This window comes from Oreochromis aureus, linkage group 8, assembly GCF_013358895.1.
Source record: "Oreochromis aureus strain Israel breed Guangdong linkage group 8, ZZ_aureus, whole genome shotgun sequence".
In the NCBI taxonomy this organism is placed as follows: Eukaryota; Metazoa; Chordata; class Actinopteri; order Cichliformes; family Cichlidae; genus Oreochromis; species Oreochromis aureus.
Genome location: NC_052949.1, coordinates 10188421 through 10215431, shown reverse-complemented (window position 1 = coordinate 10215431; position 27011 = coordinate 10188421). Strand labels below are relative to the sequence as shown.

The window sequence follows — 27011 nt, the reverse complement described above, 5'->3', positions numbered from 1 at the left end:
TCTCACTTTTTGTTAATTTCTGTTCTATGAGCAAACTTGAGCATCAGTATCATGGGATATATGACAGCTTCAATAGCAAAACTGCACCACTTTAATGTCTAGGATATAGAGTAATAGAAACGAGCTCTAGCACCCTGGATGTTCTCTCTGTTTTCTGTTAATTCACTGGAAAAGTTCAAAAAGTATATACTGGGTAAACTTGCTGGGGTTATATCACCATGTGTGGTAGGTGACATTAAAACAAGGTTTAGCATATTATAAAGGTCTGATTTCGATCTATATTTTAATACTGAGATCATCTTCTAGCCACGATTTGTTTCTAATATAGTCAAATTTTGCATGAATTAAATCCAAAACCTGGAATTCTATTTATTCAAAGAATTAAAACCATGTTAATGTTGAATAAGTGAGCTTTAAACATATATTCAGCCATCAATCATCTCTTTAGCTTCTCTAAAATAAATAAATAAATAAATGAATGCTGATGTTTAATAAAATATTCCTTTCTTGAAATTCCACATTATTAACTAAAAACTCTGAGGTCTCCTGAAGGTGTTTTCAAACTCTTTGCTTAATATATAGCAGCCAATGTGCAGTAGAAAAGCAATTTTGAAGGCCCAACTTGAAAAACATCAAACTTAAAACTTAAAGTTGTTTTCTGTTAAATAGGAATTTAAGATGAATACAATGCAAATCATTGATGTGCCATTAACATAAAATCATAAATGTTGCACTTGCATAGGTGTACAAGGTCAAACTGTGAAGGATAATATAACTTTAAAAATTTGACACATCCAGCAATCTGTTTGAAAATCAGTGAACCTGTCTGAAATTATGATTACAGCTAAAAACAAACAAACATATAAGGTAAATTTAACTTCTTGTTTCTTGAAATAAAACATTAACCTATTTAAAATTAGGGGTAAGGTTTGGGTTTATTTCTAACTCCTTTATATGCACGTTTCACCTAGTGCACACAGCACACACCAGTGGAAATGTTATAACTGATGTACTCAAGAGCTAAGATGCATGTGTAAAGGAACTGACCTAAAGGTAACACCTTCTAGTTTTAGAAACCATGCTTGTTTAGCATACAGCTAAAATGCACCCTCACCCACATAGAGCTCTGCCAGTGACCTAATGAATGACAGTAGTTCAACCTATGACATGGAAAAAACATGCGCTTATGTTTCCAAAATATCTACAGTTGTGGTAAGAAATTTATATGCACTCATCGCGAGCATGAATGTCATGGTAATTTTAGGCATTTAGTGATTTCTTTGAACTGCTCTTTTTACAGAATGGAATGACTGTACGGCATACACCTTTAACGATTTTAAAAACAAAAATTGGGTTCATAAGTTTGAATCGACTCTCTTCCGCTTATCCATTTCAGGGTTTTGGGCCATCAACAACCTTCAGGCATAATTCCAGTTGGATATTTGACCGCTCTTCTTGGCAGAGTTGGTAGAATTGGTTGGCTTCCTGGTACAAACCCGGCTTTCAAGCATAAATTTTCAATAGGGTTGAGGACAGGGCTTTGTAAAATCCCTACCAGAAGCATACTATTAGCTTGCTTCATCCAATTCCACACCACTTTTGATATGTGTTTGGGATCATTATCCTGTTGGAACACAATTGTGTTTGACATTTGAACCATCTAAGCTGCTGATTTGACCCGAAGTTAAAAAAATGTAATCCTCAAAACACTGTGGCCAAATAGCTCAATCTTTGTGTCTGACCATTAAACTTTTGTCCAGAAGCCATTTGGCTTGTCCAAGTAGGCAGCTGAAATTTCACTCACGCCTTAAGATGTCAATTTTGGAACAGGAGCTTCTTTATTGGTCAGCACCCTCTCAGTGCATGGTGATATATGGTCGTTTTACTGTGGACAGTGACACTGGTGTTCCAGTGAGTGTTGAAAAACAAATAACTTTTATGCTACCAAAGAGGAAACTGACTGTTATAGTCAGTCGTGATCACTAGTAGGAAGTAAATAAGGCTTGTCAAGTTAAAAGACACTGTAGAAGCTTCAGCACCTTACTAAAATATTTAAATCAGTATATGTATATATTTGAGTTTGTATTTGATGCCGTGTAGATTAGAGAAAATCTAAAATAAATTTAAACTTGTTAACTAAAGTGGGTTTTTAAAGGCATTAAATATGCATGCTGTATAATCATTCCAACCTGGAAAAAGAACAGTTCAAAGAAATAATTAAAACCTCAAAATTACCATGACATCATGCTCATGATGAGCGTATGCAAATTCTGACCACAACTGAATGTTCTTTTCCGAGATGCTACAGGCTCAGCCTGTCCTAAAATGCAGAATGACAGCTGTAAGGTACCATCGTGATACACCGGGAAAATTACTTCCACTGCTGACTTGTACAAATGACTTATAAATGTCTAATCATTGCATGTCTAGCAGCTGGTCCTCACTGATGATGCATGCCTGTGTTATTCCTGTTACTCCAGGTACTACTGGTGAAAACCAGACAGTACTGCCTGGAGAGGATCAATGGCTTCCTGTGTTACAAAATATTGTGTCACAAAATCATGTCATTCTTGTGAGTATGCATTACAATATAACAGTTGCAGTGTCAAATCAAATCCTGACAGGCAGTCAGGTTTCAGGCAGGTGGTGCTGCATCCACCGGTCTGGGTAAGTGCCTCATGTCCTGGGGCTGTGCTCGAGGAACCGTTGAATCTTCTCCCCCGAGCTGTAGTGACAAATATCAGGAAAGAAATACACCTCATCCACCCACAAAGGCCCCTGTTTAACTTGAGAGCACTTGACTGTTACAGACGTGAGCGATAAACAGTTGTATGACACTGCAGTCTTTCACCTCCACCCAGTAGTTTTAATATAACTACGCAAAGCTATTTGCTAACCTTCAAATGACTAAGTTGTATAGTTGGAAAAAATGTTTCATGTCATGAATTCTACTTCTACTTTTACATAACTCTTATAAGAATTGGCAAATTGGTGTGATGAGAATGATAGAAAGTTTTATGTATGTATGTTTTTTTTTTTAAACATTTGTTGTCATAATTTTTGGTAGTGACAACTTTTTGATTGTTACAACTTTCAGATATTTCAGTGATTTCAATATTTGAAGAGTTTCAGGGGTTTTCCTGCCAAAGTAAATCACACGCCCACAAACATGATGTGTGCTTAGCTGTTGTTTGAAACTAACCTTGTATCAGGTCGATGGCTGAGTTTTAAATAATGAACAGGAAATAAACTGAGGCCCAGAACTATGGAAGCTTCTTTCCACAAGTTAAAATATATTTATTTATTTTTGAAAGCCAGACCTAAGTAGAAATTTTGAGTTATTACCTCAAGATTTTGACTTACTGACTCAAACTTCTAAGCAAGTCAAAACTGTTAAGATAACTAAACTAGAATTTTGACTTATGTATAGATTTGTCTTTTTTCTTTTGTAAGGAGCAGAAACAAGCTTCCATAAAAGTCTCCCTATGTGTCTCTTCTCCGTCTTTTCCCTCACCTGTAAAGTGATGAGCTCTCTCTTCCTGTTAAGAGGGACTTCTTCCTCCCTACCATCGCCAAGTCTTTACTTATATAAAGTGCCTTGAGATAACTGCTGTAAAACTAATGCAATCTGTTTGACTATTTCCAAGTTATGTTACAGTTCAGAGATTGTTTACTTGTTTTTGTTTAGTTTTCACTGGTTTTTGCTGTTATAATAAGATTTTTGTCAAAATTTAAGGGATTTAGAACAGGTATTACAACACAAGCACAATACTTTGTTTGGCAGCTGACTCACAGTCACACAGACTTCTCAAGTCTCAGTAAACAAAGCCTCAACAGACTGAAACTACAGCAGACATTTCCTGTTTACTTTTATTTTATTTTAGTTATTGTTTCAGTTTTTATTCCCTGCAGCAAAGGTTTTATTTTCATTTCTGTTAAATAAACTTGGTCCACACATATATTTTTTTTTCTAGTTTGGTTTTAGTTAACTATGGTAACATTGCTCGGTTACCCTGACCCACTTTGATTTTACATAGAAAACCCATGAATGGCTCATATTTTCTGCTTAAGTGAAGGCAATCACTGACTGCAGGAACCTTAACTACAGCACTGAGTCCCCTTACTATATAACTGATTACTCCCAACCCTGAGTCATTTCATTTTAAAGCTTAGAGAAGCAGCATGTGTTTGTTATTACTCAACCCTGAAGTACACTCAGATCCTTAATACTGACCCAGAAGAAGATATTTGGAGGTATTACATGTCTAATAGTGTGTTCCGGGTGCAGAAACAGTGTGCTATGTGTTTTACTTTATGCATAGCTTTGTATGTAACTGATTCAGAGGGCCTTGGAGGCCTGAAAACAGCCTCTTCTTGTCTTACAAAGATTCTCATTGTTCAGTCTTCCTCTCTGCTCACACAGACAGAATGTACAAGTGTTGTTCCTCATTTCTGGCGCTTAAACGCCCTGTTGCATTTAAATCTAACAAAGCACTGCGGAAAATGTGATACGCTGTGGGAGTCACATTTAGAAATATGAAGGCGTTGGGGGAAACAGTCTGGGAAAATATCTTTTTGCTCTTTGGTGGAGAGTTGGAGATGAGTTGACTGAAAACAGTCTAAACAGCTAGCATGGCCTGACTAATTCACCTGCTCAGGCTTGTTAATTTGCACAAAGTGCTGCTTTAAGGGGGTTTGAGTGCTGGAGATTTTTTGCTGAGACCAGTTGTCAGGCAGCTGTGAACACAGACTGGTCCCGGCAAACTGAATTACTGGTATCGAATAAATAAACCAGATGAAACGTAATTTAGTGAGCATGCCAGGTGTTCCCAGTGTCTATGAAACCTTTCTGTGGCACCGTTAAACTAATATACATAGTGCTATCAGTATTTTAATATACTACTTCTTTAGCTGGCACAAAAATGGTTTTGGTCTCTATGGTGAATGTTTTTGAATAAAGATAGCCTTAAAATTGTGGCTGTTTAATGACATGGCTGCTTTCATACTCAGCTGCTCATTTTCTCAAGGAAATACATATTATTTTCAGCCATTTTTTAACCAGCATGCAGTGTCGTGAATTACAGATGCACCTGACTAAGTTAGCAACTCCTTAGTACTACACATTATTATATCCAGTATACAAGATCCAGTATATAAGTCTGTCAGTTCAATTGCTGATTTTTGAGCACGATTAATAAATGATGGTACTTTTAGAGGCAGAAAGGCTAATGTAAGTCAACCACAAGTTATTAGCTAATGAGGATCCTGCATACTGTTACTCAGATCTTGTCCAGTTACAAAAACACTAAGATGGTGACAGCAAAAATGCTCAAGTCAAGGCTTCCTTACAGGAGTTTATATTAGAGAAGGTATGCCCATCCTTTATACTTTCTAGCATCCAACCACAGACAAGATGTTTAAAGGTTAGCACCTTTACAGCTGCTACGCTGGTTTTTGTGGAGCCAGAAGTTGCCTTATTGAGGTTTTGCTGACACGTAATCACTACCCATGTAATATTAACTCGTCCACCATTTTGGATGTTTATGCGTTTTGGGGTGATCAAGTGAATAAGGCCCAGTCATGCACGCCTAATGACGAATCAACCACCTGTCATGTGGGAAAAATGAGTATCCCCCAACAAACCGTGGGGAATACTCACTGTTGCTGGAGGTTGATGGGAAAATGATTATTAACTACTGGAACTATGGATGAGATCTTGGCAGACTCCAAGACACCTGTCAATCAATGTGATTAGGACCCTTATTCAGTTATCCAGGTGGGTAAGTTATTAAAGAATTGTTATGCAAGGGAAAGGATCCACAGGAGCCAAAACTGCTTTTTAAGTTAACCATTTTTATGGGGAAGATTGACTCCATTTAACAGTCAACCTCAAGCATCACCTAGAGGAACTGCAGTTTTTCCACTTAAGCTGCATATGTCTATGGACCACCTTCCCACCCAAATATGGTGTCAGGGACCAAGCAGTAAAACATAGAGGACACACATGTTTCATTCAAAAAGGTGGGTTTTTATTGTTCAAAAAAATATGAAAAATGATAAACAAATCCAAAACTTAGACAGGCAGACCAATAAAACAGGCCAACTCAATAAACTCAACTCAAAACAACAACTAACAAACTGACACATCAGGGAACTTAAATACTGGCTTAGCTAAACCATATGACACAAAGGGGAAGACAAAATGGCTGCCATATAGCCAACTAACACAAAACAATGAAACAAACTCCAAACACCCCCCGGGCAATGAAACATGTGGTTCAGTCCAATGAGGCTCTCAGCGCTACTTTAGCTCCCTCAGCCCTTAGCCACACCTTTTGCAACCAGGAAGGAGAAGCCGTACGCCTGAGTAACTCAATCAAAGAAGATGTAATTAATACAACATTAAAACACGTTTTGTAATGTGTGATGGAAAAATAAACTAATTTAATTTAATAATCAAAAAATATATTGGACAATGAGTAAAATATATTTTAAGTAATGACTGCAAAGTGAAGTAAACTGGTGGTGAGGTGTGGCTTACCATCACATATGGTCATGCCTAATTAAAAAATATCAAATGTAAGGCTAAAAAAAATCCACAAACAAATTTAAAAGTACTTTTTCTATGGTTTGAATGAAGTTTTGTTGCATTTGTCCTGTTAAACATTGATTCATAAGAGCTGCAGATTTACTGCCAGCATTTTTTAACACCCTGTAGCACAAACACAGTCAAATAACTGACAAATGAGAGAAATTTTCTTTTAATCGCTATAAAAATAGAATATCCAGACAGAAAAAAAAGTAAACAGAGGATTTTCAATATCAACAAGCTAAGAGTAGGTTTGAAATAGTAGGTTTTGGTAGCTGGTTGTTTTGCATTATTTTAAACACAGCAATTCTGTGTGTATAAATGATAAGTTTTATCAAGATACCTTTTATAATAATAAAAAAGCTCAAAAGTGACCATAGAAACATGAAATCAATAATACTTAAATGACTTAAATATATCAAAGAGTCTGCTTTCTTTTAATGCCATATTTTTAGAGTTATATCTGTCTTTTATGTGTCTGTTGAAAGCTTCAAATGAGAGTACAAAAAGTTCTGTGGCTGTTTTATGGGTGAATAAAAAGCCCTGCTGTGTGTGGTGGTAATTTTAAAGTGGCTCACAGTGTATGCGTGTGTGTGTGAGTGTGTCATAGATGCATATCTGAGAGGTAGGCGACCGGATTCTTCTTCTTTCTCCTTGTGGATCAAGCAGCTGTTCGGCAGCTGTGTGCGCAAGTGTGAGAAAATGTGTGTCAGGGGAGAAAGAGGGGAGTGTTTGTTAATGTGTGTGTGTGTGTGTGTGTGTGTGTCAGCAAGAGAGAAAGACTGAAAAGCAGCGCTGTAATTTATGCTGCACCTCCGACCCCACAGCTCTTGGCTGCCTGTCTCTGCTGAGGTTTGCTGACGTGAGAAAAAGAAGCAGCACATCAGACCTCTGCTTAAGCTTGAAAGGGAGAAGAAGTGGGAGGAAGACGAGGGTGGAGCAAGAAGCAATGTGATTTAAAATGTTTGTTTTTACGTGTATGTTAACCGCTGACTGCTGCTGGAAAGAAAGAAATGGCATTCAGACACTGAAACTGACATATAATGAGTAAATATCTCACAAAACTGTGATGAGAGTTCAAAATGTAGGTTTATTCTTTACCTTGGAAGCTGTAGTTGACAAAAAAACCTCACCCTGATGTTGTTGTATGAATAAGACTGGTACCACTCATACACAGTGGCATGGCATGGGGTAAACTTTTGAGGAAGCCAACAGGACCTGCAGACGCCTTGTTGCAATTGATGCAAGACTTTACAGCAGAGAAACCTTCATTTCTAACGCAATCAGGGCATGTTTAAATTTTCACTTTCACATCATTAAGTATCTGTAGGCTACATATTTAAATTGCTTGATAAACAAAAATGCTGTCAGTACCTCCTTGATGTTTCAAACTTGATCAGATATTCGGTTCTCATCATAACGGACTGAAAGCAGTACCAAGTGGTTAACAACCACAATCTTACCAGGTAACTTGCACCTTATTTCCACTGTTCTCATTTTCTGTTTGGAAATATTGCAATAAAACTGCTCCTTTTGTGGACTGACACATGCAGTTACAGCCAGCCATGTAAAGTTCAAATATGCAATTCAGTCACATTAAAAATGAATGTACAGTCATGGTCATGATGTTTCCATGATACTCACAATGTATGGGATTTCTTTGAGCTTTTCTTTTTCTTGTACAGGATACATATTTAATGACTTTTTAAAACAAGGATTGCATGCACATTTGAATTTCATTTGGATTTTCTCTAATCCACAAAGGGTCAAAGTGTGCATATAGACTCAAATATAGACATACACCTCCACTAACATTTATTTTCCTTTAGCAGGCTGCATCTGGACCAGACACCTTTGGTAGCTACTGACAACCTTCAGGCATACTCTTGGTTGGATGTTTGACAGTTCTTGGCAGAATTAAGTTGGTTTCCTGGCCGGACTCTAAGTGTAATTAACAAATTTTTAATAGAGTTGAGGTCAGGGCTGAATGTGGGACAAATGTCCTGTTGTGGACACCCAATTGTGTCCAAGTTTCAAGTGTCTAGCTGTTCATTTCAGGTGGAGCTGAAGACTTTGGAGGTAGCTCTCCTTCATTATTCCATCCACCTTGTGCAATTTACGAGTAACCCTGGCAGTAAAACAGCCCCAGAGCACGAGGCTACCACCACCATGCTTGACAGTTTGATAAACCTCATCTTAAATCCTCAAAACATTGTGGACAAATAGCTCGAGAACTTCCCAACTGTAAACCTGAAGTTCTCTTTCTTAAATCTACCTCGGCTTCTTGGACTTTCTCATTGTTCTGATCCAGTCCAACAAGTTCTGTCAAATAAATTCTTTTTTATGCTTTTAAATGGGCCTCAACACTGTCAAGTTAAAAGAAACTGTAGAAGTTGTAGCTCCTCTTATTAGGAGATTTAAGTGAATGTATATATTTGAGCCTATATGTATGTGGATTACAGAAATTCTGAATAAATCCAAACTTGTGCACCCAATTTTTGTTTCTTTAATGTCGTTAAAGATATATTCAGTTTAATCATTCTACCCTGGAAAATAGAAGAGTTCAAAGAAATCATTAAAAGACCAAAATTATCATGTTATTCATGCTCCTGATTGAGTGTGTGTAAACGTCTGACCACTACTGCAGCTTAGCACAGAGCCTAGAAGAAAGAAGCATTTAGTCCAGAACAACAAAATGAGCCAAAACCAGCACCTCTGCAGATGTCTCATTCATAAACTCTACATAAAAGATCGTTGTAGCTGCAACAAGAACACCCAAAGGTTTAAACTGGCCTGTAGCTTTTTATTTTATACGTTACCAGTTGCTGTGTGTGGCCAGTTGCTGGATTAACATAGAAAACATGTAAAGTAGTGACACTAAACTACCCTTTGTTTACAGTCTATATGGTAAGCAAAGATAACTGTATTCATGTAAGTTTCCTCATCTAGGAAATTATTAGTGTCAGTCTACTCCTTTGAGTAACTTTCAATTGAATCATGTGATCTTCATAACTGAAATATTCGAAATTTTCTTTCCTTCTTTCCACTCTGCACTCACTCGTTTTCTAAGACACACAGGTGGATCATCTCTGCTGTGTGAATGGGACTGAGGCTCAAAGTGCTGGGTAGGGGAAAGCAGTAATGCAACAGCTTAATCGGGCTGAGGGGAACACACACACGCACTCACTCAAAGACACACACACTCTCTCTGCATCTCTCTCTCGCTCGTCTAGTCATCTCAAGACTCGTTTTCTCCATCCTGTTTTCTCTCTGTAGGCCTCCACCCACACATACTCATGGGCCCGCTTTGTACTCAGTGGACACAGAGATAGTTGTTAAGTTCTGTTCAAATAGGTTTTTCCTTTACTGACATGTCCATTAAGACAGATAAGTACACTAATAGATTAAATATAAAACCAAAACAAGGTGGACTGATTAGTTATTTTGGGGGGTGGGGGGTGGGGGGTCTGTTGGAGCAGAGATTGTATAATGTAAGGGTATAGGTGGGAGGATGTCAGTTTGTTTTAAGGTTGAATGGTTGAGTATGCAGATGACTGTTTATGGGTAGCTGTGTTTGCAAAACTGCCCAAAATGCCAGTGGAAAATTTTTATGAGAAATACAATAGCAAAAATAAAATAGCAAAACCATCGAAGAAATTGTGCTTCTAATAAGCATTGTCTTTATAAGGTCTACATTTATTTTGCTGCTCTTTTAGGCAATACAGTCAATTTGAACTTCTTTGTACTTGACAACAGACTTTATTTGACTTAAGATTTTCATATTTGTTTAGGTCACATGTAACATAGCTTGAAATATTCTTTAAGTCGAGGCCCAAAACCCAGAGTTGGCTCTCCGAAAGAAATATTTGGCACCATGAGTCAATGTGGTATTTCACATCTAATGGTGTCGAAGAACTGTTATGTAATGCTGATGACACGGACACCTTTTCTCACACACGACAGTGGAAACCCAGATCTATGACTCAGATTAATTTTTTAAATAATTAAAACAAATAAATCATAGCAAAATATAAATAAAATAAGTATCCACCCCATCTGGAAAACTTTGGGTCCTCTTCTGAACTACGCTGTAAACTGGACCCTTAATTAAAGTAGTACAAACTTAAATATGGCAGCCCTTCAGTGCTATGAAATTGCCCCCCACGATTTTTAAAAGGATAAAGGCATTAGCCTCGGGAAAGCACAGCTAAAGCTAGTGTGTGATTTTATTGTGTACCAGCGAGGAAGATGAAAAACTCTATGCGAAGAGCCAGACTTTTGTGTAAATTTTGAAAGTTGTCTTGAGCAAAAGCTCCCCGAGCTTTCTGAAGGGCTTTCAGAATTTTTCTTTGTACCTCACCATTTTCAGAAAAAATGCTTTTTGTTTGTTAAGCTACCTAACATACCTAACACTTAGCAAAGTTGACACAGAAACTAAGAAATGCACTCGTACCTTCTGTTCAATGAAGCCTCATCAGAAATGGTGTCAGTGCAAGGGTGGCTGTCAAGAAGTCATTCTTAAGGAAGGGAAAAAGACTGAAGTATGTCAAATTACACAAGAACTGAAAATCAAAAGGTCTTCAATGTGTATGGAAGAGTTCAGGATAGAGGACCTACGGCCATCTGTACAATACAGTGAAGGCACTGTCATGGTTTGGAGCTGCATGTCAACCAGTGCTGTTGGAGATCTTGTAAAAATTAATGGCAGCATGAATGCAGAAATGTAAAGTCAGATTTTTATCCATCATGCAATACCAACTGGAAAGCATCCGATTACCAACAGCTTCATTTTTCAGCATCAGAATGATCCCAAATACAACACTAGTGCAGTAAAAACACACCTGGATAGAAGGCCATACAATGGAACAAAATCAGTGATGGATTGACCTTCCCAGAGCCCGGACGTCAACATTACTGAAACAGCGCGGGATCATTTTGACAGAGAACGTAACACAGGCAGCCAACATCCAAGGAAGAGCTTTGAATGCCCTTCAAGAAGCCTAGAGAACAATTCCTGAGGGATATTTAAATGACAAGAAAGCTGCCTAAGAGAGTTCAAACTATGTTGAAGAATAAAGGTGGTCAGACCAAACATTGTCTGGATATTAAAACAGACTCTGTTTTTGTTTTATATACTGTATTTCTATGTATGTGAACTTTAAATAAATAGATCCAACCATTTTCCCAGCCAAATATTATATATATTTAATTGCGGGTGCTAACGATTTCTTGCAAGTTTAGTAAACCCTGGGCAGGTGAATCATTTGCTATATTAATCTCTTAATAATCTCTAAAAACAGAGCACAGCTAAATCTAGCTTGTTTTTAATTAGTTATTTAGGTGATAACATTTGTCCAAAACAATGGTTTATGTTTAAACATGAGTGGAAAAAAATAGTTGACATATTTCAGTGCAGCCGCTAGCATGTCTGGAAACCAGTACTGACACTTTAGCTAGTTGCTAGTATACAAAAACATCCTAACCTGCCTCTACAACAGTGTACAAAAGCACTCTCACAACAGTTTTGTTGAATTCTTACATTGGCCAGTTTGAAAATAAGAGTTTTTAAATAAACTAATCTATAAATTTGTTACCTGTTTACATCTCTAGTTAGAGTAAACAAGCTGCTGCTATGTATGGACATGATGGGGAAGTGGAAACGTATTTGAATACTAACACACAGCTGGTTTTTGTCTTTTTATGGGATTTATTTACAGTAACAAAAATATAGAATATCACCAACCTTATCCTTTAAACATGAGATGTTTCGCACATACACAGTTGACAGCAGAGACTGGTTTAAACTTGTTTATTTGGATCCTTTCTCCAAATCACGTCTGTAATTTTTCCATTTCACAAAATATTTACAAAAAAAGATACTTTTAGGTTTTTTTTTTTTCCTCTCTCTTTATCGTGGCTGTTGTAACAGCTACTTTTAAGGGTGATGAACCATTGCTTACATCTTGCAGTCCAGTCTTTTAGAAAAAGTTCATGAAAAAAAAGAAGTTCCTCCCGCCCTTCGTTTCTTTCGTACACTCATTTTAAAACAGCATACAGTTTCTTTTCCCCCATTGTTCTTCTTCTGAGTGCTTTTAGAAAAAAAACCAAAAAAAAAAAAAAAAATCTAAACCTCTTCCTTGCATGCTTTCAGCTGCAAACAGGAAGCCAAGAGCTTGTGTGCTTATTGAGAGGAAGTGACATCTTTGCCCTGCAGGAAGTACAATTACAGCATCATCAGATCGTCCAGATGCCTGATTAGTTTGGTCTCCCCAGTCTTGCCCTTTTCTCTAAAATAGTAGAGTCTCTGTAGGCAAGCGTTAAACGTACAATTGTACCAAATAACACAAAGTCATTCATCACTAAATGGAAACAGTCTGTAATATTTTCTGTCCTGTGGCAGCAGGAAGGGAGTGCTAAGGATGCGGGCCGAATTCTCAAAAATGCAGAGGGCTGGGGTCAGCCGGCCCTTTAGACGCTGCTCTATTGTCCCTCTGTGGGTCAGCATCTGTAGTCCAGGCATAGCAAGGCGTCCACAAGTGCATTGTGGGTGTTCCATGGAAGAGCTTTTTGTGTTCAAGCTGTACGATCCATCCCTGAACTCAGCAAAGAAAGGAAGAAGTGCCATGACAATAAAAATAAAACGGACACGCAGGGACCGCAGTCCCTTTTTAAAGGATCTATCAAACAAAGTCAGCTATGTGGAGAAAAATATGTTTGCTAATAACATAAGGCAATTGACCTCAGTACAACTGGAGGGGTGATTATATCAGAGAAACATGAGCTGAACGTGGAAAGCTCAACACTGCACGGTATAATCTCTTTTCCCTTTAGCCTCAGTGAGAAGCCTTGAAGAAGCATGAGAAGATTCTCTACTAAAAGTTAATTTCCTACCAATCCATCTCCTACTCTATAAATAAAAAAAGATGCATCTCCTCGTCTCCTCTTCAGGCTTCTCTTCCTTGTTTCTATGTAAAATGCTGAGCTGAGTTTCACCAGGCTGTTTATGCATTTTACGTATAATACACTACATGAAAACACGGACCAAAATTAAAGAAAGGAAGAAAATAAAAACACAAAGAGATCAACCCTGCCCCCGAATGTGTGTGTACGTATGTGTGCAGATATAAGCAATTATTTTAATATGTGTATAGTATAATCGTATTGTGTTTATTCCCGTTAGTAAGTCGGTAAAGGTGTGCTATTTTGGTGCCTGTCTCTATATCTGTGTGTGTGTCTGCTCTGTTAACTGGTGACGTAGTGCTTTGTAGAGGGCTGCCCATACAGCCCGTAGAAATCTGCATGTCTGTGTGTCTGTGAGGCGTCTATCCAGTCCCTCACTGCCAAGCCCTGCATGGACGGACCTCCGGAAGCCAGGCCAGGAGGAGGGGGGTAGTCCTGGGCGCTGACCCAGGGAAAAGAGCCCGAGCGTGGGTACGGAGGGTGGCTGCGGTGGCCTGACACAGAGGGCACTCCGGAGCAGTAGCAGTTATCCATCGTGCACACCAGAATCTTGCGACCGCCATACTGAGGGAGCACTGCCTGCTGGGAGGAGTGCGAGGAACTGCTGCCTCCAGGAGGGAAGTGAGAGGAGCCGAATACAGAGCCTGAATGGTGATTAGTCAACGAGCCACTCCCGCTTCCCGTCCCGCCGCTCTCGCTGATGTGAGGCGGGCCACAGGGTCCGAGAGCCTGCTGATTGGTGGACTGGCCTTCTCCAGAGGCAGAGCTGGACCCCAGGTAGGGCTGTTTGGCTAACGACGAGGAAGAAGATGAGGAAGAGGAGGACGAGTCTTTGAAACCCGGTGCGGCATTTTTTCCGCCGTTCCCATTTCCCTCTGGGAAAGCAGTGGAATGTTTCCGTTTCTCTGCACCAGAGCCAGAGCTCTGACCGCTGGGATAGGCGGGAACAGACTGCAGGAAGGTCGAGGGAGGGGTGAGGGGAGCTAAGAGAGGAGAGAGAGAAGGTGCGAAATGAGAAGAGGTAAGTGGTAATTAAAATAAAAACACTTCCATGACGGTCGTGCCCTGCATTAAAAGCTAACAGGTGTATTTCATTTTCTCACCTTCAAGTGTTCTTTTCAAGCTCTTCTCTCTTTTTGAGATCTCAGAAAGGAAAAGTTTAGAGTTGAGATTCCCAACTTTGTAAGGAGGGAGACTGCTGCCCACACATGCCTGAGATCTGCAACAAGTGCGAGGAGACGGGGTTCATGATAAGGTGTTTGCTTGGAAACATCTCCAGAATAATTAAATAAATAAAAACCATTGTATGAAGACTGTTTGCTCACCTGTCTGTGAGGATTTTAACAGGCTTGGTGTTTTTCATGAAGCTCAGCTCCTCCGCCTTCCCGAAGGCAGTCTGGATGGAGCTCAGCAGCTTCTGGGCCTCGTGGCGCTGCTCCCCGAGAGCTAAAACCTGGGCTGCGTTCTCCTGACAGAACCGAGCCTGAGCCCGATCCAGAGCCTCCAGTGTCCGACCGAGATCCTCCTCCAGGAGCTGGTGCATCCGCTGGTACTGCAGGCGCACCTCCTCTTTCAGCTCACACACCCTGTCCTGTAAAACAAACACACACACACACACACACACACACACCAATCAAAATTTCCTAAAGATTTTATAGCGCCATAAAAGAGAAAATGCGCCCACGGATTGACGTGCAAAAACATACCTCCACCACACACTTGTCTGAGTCGAGTTTGCAAAGCTGTTCCTCAATCTCCTGCACTCGCTCCTCCACGCGTTCCTGCTGTCTTAACAGGTTTTGCTGTGAGGTGAGAAGGACAGAAAGTAAATAAAGAACGCCTCGTGGCCTTGGAAACTTGTGACCTCGGTCAGCTACTAGCATCCCCTCCCCAAGCCTGAGATATTAGGATCCGGGAGTGGGCTAATTTAGTCTCCATCTAACACACAATCCCTGTGGGGGAGGAAGGAGGGGGATGCAGTCATAGCAACCAGCAGCTATTTTGTGTTTGCATTAGCGAGTGAAGACTAATGTTGGGGGAGCCGGGGGCAGCGAGCAGAGATAGATAAATGGGCAGAAAAAGCTCCGGCAGCTTTGCTCTCCCCTTGGTGCAACTCCTCTTCCTCTGTTCTGCATTTTCTTTCTAAAATACACACATTCAAACAGAGGAGGCTGCTCTGCGAGCTATGGCAGTGTTGTGGCAACAGCGCCTGTTTTTTCTGGGATGATGATGATGATGAAGATGATGGCATGTGAACAAATAAAGGCCGAGCTGAGTTTTATCCGGCTCAGCTTGTGGCCAAAATTTACAAAAAAGAAGGAATAAATGGCTCAGTGCGAGACCAACAATCCTTTGCCTAAATTTTGGATAGCGGGAATGCCCTTGACACAGATTTGATGATCCCTTCGTGTTGTTAATATTTAATGGGAAATATGAATAACCCTCACTCAACATTTAATGGAGCGTATTGATAAGATGGTGCTGACATGGCTACAGCCCTTTTTGCTTCTCTGTCAGGTGTGCTAAGTGCCAGTTTCAGCTACATGCCAACATGCTCGCAATGACAATGCTAGAATAGTTATCCTATGCAGGTGTATTGTTTGGCAAGTCGATCATTTAGTGAACTGTGTGACCAGGGGGGGCACAGCTTTGTGAAATTCAGGGCTGACACCTGTGTTTAAAAGGGCAATTTGACCGACATTTTTCTGTTTTGAATCGTCATTTTCTGTCTGAGAAAACAAAACTACTGCTAGTGTTTAAGCTTTTCACCACACCATCTCTGAATAAAAATAAATACATGACATTAATGCTGGTAAATGTCCTGCTTAGTGGCGATAGTTCACAATGCATTTGTGCATGCAACTTTTACTCATTAGTGTTAGAAATTTGTAAGTAAAATCAAATTAATTTCAATAGTAGAATTTTTTTAGTCTATAAATTATTCACAAATAGTTTAAATCTTGCCCAAGGTGGTTCAACCTAGTAAGAGAATAAAGAGAAACATTTCCCCCAATTAACCACCAAAATTTGCAAATACTCATATTTAAGGAGGATTAACCAGCAAATTTTCACTTTTGGCTCCATAGTGTGGTGGTTGACACGTTGCCCTTACATATTAAAGATCCTCAATTTGAAACCATAGCCTTAGGGTACAGGTGTCGAACTCCAGGCCTTGAGGGCCGCTGTTCTGCTTGTTTTCCAACTAACCTGCCCTTGTAGCTTCTTATTGGCAAAAGCACACCTGATGCAGGTAATCAGGTAGGGCAGGGAGATCTCAAAAACAAGCAGGATACTGGCCCTCGAGGACTGGAGTTTGACACCCCTGTCTTAGGGGGTCATAAGCTAGTGCTTTTCTAGTGCCGATCCCAAGCCTCTGATTAATGGGAGGGTTGTGTTGGGAAGGGCATCCAGTGTAAAACCGTAATAAACTAAAAACAGATCCATTTGCTGTAGCATTTTATGAATAAAAGAAAAATCTGAAATAAAAGAGCAGATGAAAAAAGTTGAATGATTTAACAATGAATGTTGCATGCACCAGTTATAAAATTGTGGCCCAATTCAGATGTTCAAAACACGAATTTTGCTGATGCCATTATTTTTCTTATTTTTTTGTTTATTATGAAAAAAAATAAAAATCTTCCTTTACCACATCTAACGTCACAGTGCAAAGAGTCTTATTAAGAGTTTATCATGTTAGCTCTTAGATTAGCATAAAACCGATGTAAAACAACAAATAAACATCAGATTGTGAAATCAGTAAACGACATACTATTGGATGATATGGGCTTAAGCTGATAGATCTGTGTATTTCCAAAAGCCATCCACCCATTTTCTTCCGCTTATCTGGGGCTGGGTTGTGGGGGCAGCAGCCTAAGCAGAGAAGCCCAGACCTCCCTCCTCCTCCAGCTTGTCCTGGGGAACACCAAGCCATTCCCAGGCCAGCCGAGAGATATAATCTCTCTAGTGTGTCCTTGGTCTGCCCCAGGGCCTCCTACCAGTGGGAAATGCCCTGAACACCTCGGATCCTGGTCAGATTTTCTATTTTTTTTAAATGTATGTGTTGTTTAATGTGTGGATATGCTGCAAATCAATTTCCTATTGGGGACAATAAAGTTACCTTTGACCAGACAGCCAAATCACCTCAACTAGGTCCTTTCGATGTGGCTAGTAGCTCTACTAAGAGCCCTTATGGGATGGCTGAACTTCTTACCCCATCTCTATGAGACAGGCCAAGCACTTTTCGGTGACCATAGGTGCGGGTAGGGGTATAGGTTGACCAGTAAATCAGGAGCTTCGCTTTTACACTCAGCTCTTCCTTCACCGCGACGGACTGGCACAGCATTCACACGACTCATGCCGCAGCACCAATCCGTCTGTCGCGCTCTTGCTCACCTAACTCATGAACAAGACCCTGAGATACTTAAATGCCTCCACTTGGGGCAGAAATGGAGTGGGTGCTGTACCCTTTATCAGCTGAGGACCATGGCCTCAGACTTTGAGGGGCTGATTCTTAGTCATGCTGCTTCACACTCGGCTGCAAACTGCTCCAGTGTGAGTTAGAGGCCACCACTGGATGAAGCCAACAGAACCACGTCATCTGCAAAAAGCAGAGATAAGATTCTGAGACCACACAATTAGAAGCCTTCAGCCACTTGGCTATGCCTAGAAATACTGTCCTTAAAATTATGAATGGAATCCCACACCCCATACTCCTGAAGCACCTCCTACAGAACACTCCAAGGGACACAGTTGAACGCCTTCTCCAAGTCCACAAAGCACATGGAGACTGGTTGGGCAAACTCCCATGCAACCTGAAGTATTCTCGAGAGGGTAAAGAGCTGGTCCAATGTTCCTCGACTGGGATGACAACTGCATTGTTCCTCCTTTATCTGAAGTTCAACTTTCCGATGAACTCTCCTTTCCAGCACACTGGCATAGACTTTATCGGGGAGGTTGAGGATTGTGATCCCCCTATAGTTGGAGCACACCCTCTATTGCCCCTTCTTGAAGATGGGAACCACCATCCCCAGTCTGCCAATTCAGAGGCACTGCCCCTGATTGCCACGCAATATTGTAGAGGCGTGTCAACCAAGATAGCCCTACAACATCCAGAGCCTTCAGGAACTCAGGGCAAACCTCATCCATCCCATGGGCCCTGCCACCAAGGAGTTGTTTAACTGCCTCAGTGACTCCACCCCCTTGTCCCCAGACTCTTCTTCCTCTACGGAAGATCTGGCAGTGGGATAAGGCCCTGAAAGTATTCCTTCCACTACCCGACAATCCATTCTTTCCAAAGCCCAAGCCATGTGTCGACGTGAGCCTGACTATAGCTAGCCGATACCTCTCAACCTCACGCGCTAGCTCAGGCTCCTTCCCTACCAGACAGCTGACATTCCATGTCCCAATCGCTAGACTCGGTAGCTGGGATAAGTCCACCAGGGTTTCTGCCCCTGGCCACCACCCAGCACACATTGCACCCCACAAGCTAACATTTGTTAATTAGTACTAAAATTAGGGGTGTAATCAAATAATGATAAGAATCAATGTCAGTAACAATCTAAACATCAGTTTGTGCGTTTCTTTGTCCTTGAAATCCTCCTACCATCAAGAGTTGAGGAACTAAACCTGGCCCAGGCCTCTGGAGGTTGTTATACATCTGATATCATGATGTGTACCAATGGGCTATGCATCTAGAGTCTAGAACCTGTTACACATCACTTTTAATTCTTTGGAAGAACAAGTCATGGATATACATAACACGCGTATTATGCATTGTGCCTAGCAACCATCGAGCAACAGCCTAAATTAACCAATTTTTAGCATCCCCCCCCATTATTACTTTTTAACTTTTTTCAGTGGGACTAACATTGTCACTTGCTAATAGCATCAGCAGGCCAAAGAATTTTGTAGTAAACGAATTAATAAAAAAAAAATAATTAAAATAATTATGTTTTAAAAATTTTTTTCCCAGTACTTCATTGTTTTGAAATTAAAAGTTAAGAAAAGAAGCAAAAAAAAGAAAGAAAAAAAGCCCATGACAACAGCAAATTACTTATCTTTAACATTATGTCTACCAACTTTCTATGACACAATCTCTAAACATAAAAAAAATAAAAATAAAATAAAACTTGAATAACTGGGCAATGACATCTGTAGTTATAATCTCATTTTCCCATCAGTCAACAATTTGGGATGATAGTGCTTAGCTCATACATTTGTGAGTGCCTACCATGAATAAATAAGCAAATATGTGTTTAAAATAAGACTGGTTAATAAAAAATGCTTTGAGGTACAGTATAAAGAGAGAAATAACAAATACAACCAAATTGGGGATGGGACTAGGATAAAAGCATGTCTAAAGAGACTTTAAGTTATTAAATGATCACCAAATAAATGACATTCAACCTGAAATGTGTATGCACCCAAGGGTTAGCAAACCTCATGGTGGTCACCATAATGCTTAGGATTCATCCTCTGGCGAGCATGAATAACTTTCAGTATTCAACAGTCAGACAGCCTTAATTAAAGGATGAGTTTGTCATTAGCTTGGCATGCCATTAATCATTTGTTTTTCCTCAGGCTGAAGGTTTATTCACATACAACAACCACCACAATCATCATCGTCACTGCGCAGTCATTCCAGCCAACAGCAGCTGATTTTATCATTAGTGATCAGCTGCTGTAGAGGCTGATAGGAATGAAAACCTGCATACTCCTGGGCCTCAGCAGCACATGGTTGGGAATTGCTGCCCTAGATATCTCTCTCTCTCTCTCACACACACACACACACACACACACACACACACACACACACACACACACACACACACACACACACAGTTGGCATGGTTAGACGGAGGACGGTGACCTGGTTGTGCTGACTGATTGAGTTAGGCTCTGAGCAGAAGCCAGAGGGGGAAAAACAGGGTCGAAGAAGCTGAGGCTTTGCAGAGAACCTCTCAGGGAGGAAGAGAGGGAGGAAACAGGGGGTATTAAAGAGGGGAGGGGGCTTTTTAGCTGTCATTTCACCACAGTGTCTTTTCCATCAGAACCACCAGAGCAGGAGAACGGGGCCAGAGGGAAGGTCGGTCCTCACCGGGAGTGACTGGTGGATGGTGTTAGGGAGGTGAATTTGTTGGAGGGGGACTGACGGAGGTGAAGAGCAGGGTGGGGCCTGTAGGGTTGTGTGTATGTGTGAAAGGGAGGGGTGGTTCCTCTTTGCATGCCTTAAATCACATTCAACATGGAGGATCTCCTAGTAGTTAATACATGTAGACAAATATCTAAAATATTTATGGACTGGGGCTGTGAATGAGCTCAGTGACATTAGTTTTTTTTTTTTTTCCTGTTTGCATCATCTTAAAAACATGGTCAACCACCCAGATGAGATACAATTTACCTCGTGGTCTATTTATTCAGAGACAGCTTCTGCTCTTTTATTTAATAAAATATAAATTTTTAATGAGGTTAAAGTCTGGTTGATGCTGTATTTTTAAAGCGGCTAGTGAGACATTTTACAGTGTAACAAGAAGAGAGATTGTAATTGACTTCTAACCTAGTGTAGCATTTTTTTACTGTAGGGTTTTTTCCGGGCTCAGAACTGTTCATTTATAGTAAGGGCCAAGTCATTTCTGACCGTTTATATAATAAGAACGTGCAATTATGTTTGATTAAATTAAACGTTGTCAACAGAATGTTGGCAGGAAAAATAATTTTCTGACAATACTGGAGATCTTTTTGTTTAGGTCTGGCTAAAATGTTTTTGAGGGCCCAAAAAATGAGCACAGGACTAATTTCGGCAGGCCTTACAGACGAACTCACCCAATCCTGGCAGATCAGCTAATCTAAATGCCAGCCCACATCACCTTATATCCTTTACACATCCAGGTGGTAAATCTCATATAAGACTCTCTATTAAAGCTGCTTTAGCCTTGCATCTGCAAGCCGCTTTGCAACCCTTCTTCACCCCAGCTCCTTCATATTAGTATCATATCTGTTGTTACTGAAGGTCTTGCTTCAATGCAAACCTTCCAAAAAACCTTCTACAATTGTAAGAGCCAACAAGCAGTGGGTGTTGGGAGCCCTGTACTTGTAAATGCCAAGGCAGGTGAATGGCTGAGCCATCTCTTGTGAATTCAAATACGTTATTAAACTGGTTTTCCCTGTAGTTCTGGACTGTCGGCTAAGGAAAATAAAGCATATGAAGCCACCCCCACGTGGGTATTTTTACCTTGTCTGTATATTTTACACTCCATGCAATTTGTAGATTAATGGATTGACAATCTATTAACCAATTATTAGTGAAGCTATTTCTAAATAGAGTATCACAGCTGTAGGACAACTGACAAATTAGCATCTACTCGGTTCATTTACTGCTAGCAGTAGTACAACTGAAAAAAAAAAGTGTGAAACAAACCCGAAACGTTAGGTTACCGTTTTCCTTTGTTTTACTACAGCTTGGAGAGTGAACGGCAAATATTTACAGACAACTCTGTGCTCCATGCAAACTATGGACTAATGGGGCAATCTGCTTGCAGGACCCTCTTTGTTACCAAATTCACCTAAAAATTACCACCAACCAACTGGCAACCAGTTGGGGAACAAACCTCATATGGTTGCCTTTGGTTTGCTGACCGGTCTCTAGACCAGTGTGACTGAGGCCTTAGAGATTCATGTGTGATGGGTTATTCACTTGTGTATTTTATGATGCACAAAACATGAATTTGTCTAAAGCCCATCTAAACCACAGATCTTGTTTCTCGTCGGTAACCCACGCTAACCCTTTTCATCATCCAACATCATGTAATGAGCGCCATGTTTTGTGTCGCTGCCCAGAAACCTTGGATGGAAATTGGCTTGTAGCTAAATCTGGTACAAAGCATCTTTTCTCTTATAGGATTAATGTTTTTGTGCATGGTCCCACGAATGAAACTAAACAGAATGCTTGTGTGGTTTTTTTCTTAACCTGTAAGACGTTTCCTTCTACACATATTCGGGTCACTGACACAGATTAAAGGTCAATAAACATCAGGTCACAATAGCGTATTTCAGTAAAAATGCAAATATGACAGATTTTAACAGTACAGCTTCTAAATTTAGCCCACCTGAGAGTCATTTGTGTGCTACAGGTGACTGATTTACTATACGTAAAGCTGAGTCATAGCATTACCAGCAGGAAAAATGCCCGACCATAACACGGTTGCCACCTAAACAGGGTGTTGGGTGAACTAAATGAGTCAGATGGAATTGGTTTTCACTCTGACTGGACGCGCCTGTCAACCACCCCTTCAAAAGAAAGAAACAGAGGCTAGGAAACTCGCCCAGCCTCTGCTCGAACAAGCTGCAGTAAGCACCAACCCCTCAGGAAAGGAAGAGGTTAATAAAAAAACCCAAGTAGACCGCAGAATCAAGTGACAAATCACTTTAATCCCCCTTCCCCTTGTCTCCACTCCCACCCCTGCCGCACACAACTGGCGATCCCTGAGCTCGGATGCACCTGTGCTGGGGAGATAAGGCCCTCTGAGGGCCCCTCATTGTTCCACTCTCGACCACATTGTTTGTCATTCCAGCAGATGAGAACGGAGGCTGGAATGGATCACCACTGAAAAAATGCTAGATAGACCTGAAACTCTTGAAATGCAACCATTTCTTAAAATGGGAAAGTGTTCTGTTATTGAAGACGGGATTGTGTAACGAGGTAAACAATCAACAACTTATTGTGGCAGTAGAAATCTCCACTTTAGGTCTTAAATGTGGCACGAGAAGGCATTAAATATGCTCTTTGTTCTGCTGATGTTTGCTTGAAAGCTACAAAGTGGATGAAAAATGAGCTTGCAGGATGGTGTGATGCTGTTATAAAAGCCAGCACTTACTGATCTCTGATGAGCAGAGATCAGTAAGTAGGGCTGAAACTATTGATTATTTTTTTGATTAATTGTTGCAGTCTATCAGCAAAATGTAGAAAATATTTGACAGACGATCCAATGTGACACCACTGATTTAGAAAAAAAAAATCATAGTTAAATACAGAGATCTGCAGATTTTACTAGCAAAAGTGCTTTTTTCCAGTAATTTTTGACCCCAAAATATATTCTAGCTTTATAATGTCCACTGGTATAAATTAACCTATTACCATTTCTTCAAAGTCTTATTGCATTTATGAACTAGAATACTGAAAATTAGTTGCTTTTATTATTATTGACAACAAAACAAATAAACAAACAAAAAAAACCTGTCAACTGAAGGAATCAGGGCTGTTATCAAGCGACTATTATTCATTTCTATGTTTACAATCATCTAAGTCTGGCCACAGGAAGCCACTGGAGATGGCAGAAAGAGCTGCATATGACTCTGAAGCCACAGGTTCAATACTCCTACTGGTTTCCTTTTAAATATGTTATCAGCTAATCTGAGTAACGTACAAGACGTCAGTAGTTTTCTTTCCCCTGTTCTTATTCGAGTCACTTGAGCAAATATAACAAATGGAAAAAACAAGTATTGTTTAAAGTAAGCACACTGTATTTGTTTTCCCTTACTCTGATGTCATTGCGTCGCAGCTCCACATCAGTGACGGCGTGGCCGTGGCTGGGATGGCAACGGGCGAAGCAGCAGTACTGACACACAGCCGTCTGCTCGGCCTCGCAGTGGTACAGCCTGTACTCGTCGTGCTGCGGGCAGGTCCAGGCCTTCACCGCCTCCGCCTCCACCAACAGGTGCCCGAGGGCTGAGCACGGCTGCTGCAGGTGTGTCTGGACGTGCGACTGGCAGCACGGGGCGTTGCAGCGCAGGCAGACCTTCACGGCGGGGAGTGGGGGACCCCGGCGGCAGAGAATGCACTGCAGTGCCGGCGTGGTGGCCTTCTCCACGCTCAGGGCGTTGTACTTCTCAACTATGTTGGATAGTTTGTGGTTCTTCTCCAGGCTGGGCTTCTGGGTGTAAGCATGATTGCACTCGGGGCAGCGAGCCAGCGAGGAGTCTTTGGCCCAGGCCTCGCTGATGCAGCCCCGGCAGAAGTTGTGCTTGCAGGGCAGCTGGATGGGATCTGAGAACACGTGTAGGCAGATGGGGCAGATGAGCTCCTCCTCAAAACAGTTCCTCCATGTCTCAGCCATGTCAGAGGCCATCATGGTGCAGGCAGGCATACACTGGTTTCCACTCCTTTCAGACCTGTCTCTCTCACAGGAAACCCGACACTCTCAAAATGAGTCTTGCGAAAAAAAAGAAAGAAGATAAAACCAGACCCAATGCCGCTCCTGAAAGATCAGTCTGTGTAGGCCGACCCTTGTGACCAAATTAGAGGAGTCTCCCTGACAGATGACGAGTATTGCTTATTACTGCAGCATGAAGGCAAAATTCCAGAAAACTGACCGGAGAAGGCTTCAGGCAAAGATGACAACACCTTGGTGATTTCAACACATGCAACAGGGGCTGACGTTATGCAGATTACAGTAAACGGTGCTTTCCTTTCCCCTAAATCACACACACTCACACATACACACAAGCACTGGGCCTGCCTTCACTTCACAGCTTCTGTGTGTCTGTTTAAAGGCCTGCTGCAGGAAGCCAACAGCCTGTCTGCTACAGGTAAACCACGAAATGCAAACAAGGCACAGAGAATTAAGATCTACACAATTACCTGTACGACGAGGGGGAGACTCAATCTCTGTGTAGCACGGGAAGAGACACTTGATCCTTTTCTGCTCTTACCTTCACAGCTCTCTTCCACTTAAACGCCGGATTATGATTGACCGTGGACAATTCAGACCAACAAACCATGCATGAAAACATGAAAAGCACGAGAAAGGACTGCTGGAGCCCACACCCTGATTACTATTCCCACACAGAAAGCTTTACAGAGAGAGAGAAAAAACAAAGCTGAACCTGTTTTATCGGGATCTCAAGGACGCTTGATTTCCTCTATAATCACAACGCAGCGCAATGCTTTTGTCCGCTGAATCATAAATAAGTATCCGAGTAGCCTCCACTAGCAATTTAATTATACATACAACCAGCGATGGTTTGGTAGTAGGCAGAAAAAGCTGTTTCAAAGGTCAGATGGAAAAACACAGGTACCTCCAGCCCTTCAATTTGACATAAAAGCGACATTTCCATTTGATGAATAACGCCTGCTATGTGGCACAGCTCGCATATCTGAACACAAGGCCGCAGCTTTTCTGCCAGTTTTCAGTCGACAACAAAGGCCTTATAATCTCATTAAAAAGGAAATCATACCCGGGCCATCACATCGAGGCTGTTTACTGCATAGTTAATCGTTTTAATAGTCGAGTCCAGCTCTTGCGCACAAAACAAAGGGGTTTTTAGGATCCGCAGGAATGTTGGGCTGCTGTTGCAGAGCCAGAAACATCTATCAAATATCTCCTCACACAAAGATTACTAGTTCTCAGTTGTGGACCCCTTTATTTTATTTTATTTTACTTTGGTTTGTACCATTTCCCCCCCTACAGCCTTCAGCCAACAACATATTTATGTACTTCCTTATCTCGATTAAATCGCGTAAATTACCTCAGACGTCACCTCACCATTTTCTACCATAGCACAGGTACAGATAAACACTACATCCACTCCGCTTTCACACGAGGACAGTCGCTGCTAATATAACCTATGGTCATTATTTTTAAAAGCAGCCATATTTATATATTTAACTAAAAAAAAATTACAAAAGAATACAAAAATATACCCTCCTGATCTTAAAGGGGACGTCGCGTTTCTGTCCTTGTTAGGGCTAGCTGTCATCAGCCATCTTGCAAATCCTCATTTAAAAAAAGAAAGAAAAAAAGTAGATATCCGCTGTGGAAACGCTGTAGGCTGTTTCACCAAAGCTGCTTTTCGATAGCTGTCCTACACAGACTCATCAACGGCACAGTCCCCTTTTCAGTATAGACAAATACGCATTTTTCTCAGTATTGTACGTCCGAAGGAGCCGTCTGGCAGGAGTAATTTTCGTGGCCTGATGTGTCCCGTATGAGTCGACTCCGGGTTTCATAAAAATCCAACACGGTTGTGAATAATAATTTGTGTTTTCTGCCCCCCTCCTCCTCCTCCTTTCTTTCTCTGTCTCTATCGGCCAGGGTTTAGAGAGAGGAGGAATGCAGGCGATCTGAACTGAAGCAAAGTCAAGACAGCCATTACTTCGGGCAGCTTCCGGTGTTTATTTTCAAAATAAAAACAAGTTTCAGTGTAGTTGAAAATCACCACTAGGACCTTTTTCTTCGGAATTCTTCCCTGGCCATTTTTTTTATTGGCCCTAATCGTCTTCTGCATTTTGAGAATAAAGTCTAACTTTCGATCTACAAGTCAAAATATTATTTTCAGCATAAAGTCTAAATAATATTCTGAGGATGAAGCCGAAACGTAAAGATTAAAGTTATATTTTCCAAGTCAAATAACTGCCATGGCTGGTAGATGAGTTAGTGAGATGATTTGATCAGCCATTTTATTGTGT

At 40.9% G+C, this 27011-nt stretch overlaps 1 protein-coding gene across 1 annotated transcript; it reads right to left on the bottom strand.

Annotated features, from left to right (window-relative positions):
• Positions 1-12273: 12273 nt before the first annotated feature.
• On the bottom strand, positions 12274-26699 carry trim8b (tripartite motif containing 8b). The gene is made up of 5 exons (XM_031742848.2): positions 24085-26699; positions 15256-15351; positions 14875-15140; positions 14653-14768; positions 12274-14532 (listed from the first exon to the last, which is right to left on the bottom strand). Exons 1-5 carry the CDS (start codon positions 24688-24690, stop codon positions 13832-13834), a joined length of 1785 nt encoding a protein of 594 aa, XP_031598708.1. The 5' UTR covers positions 24691-26699; the 3' UTR covers positions 12274-13831.
• Between the last annotated feature and the right edge of the window lie 312 nt (positions 26700-27011).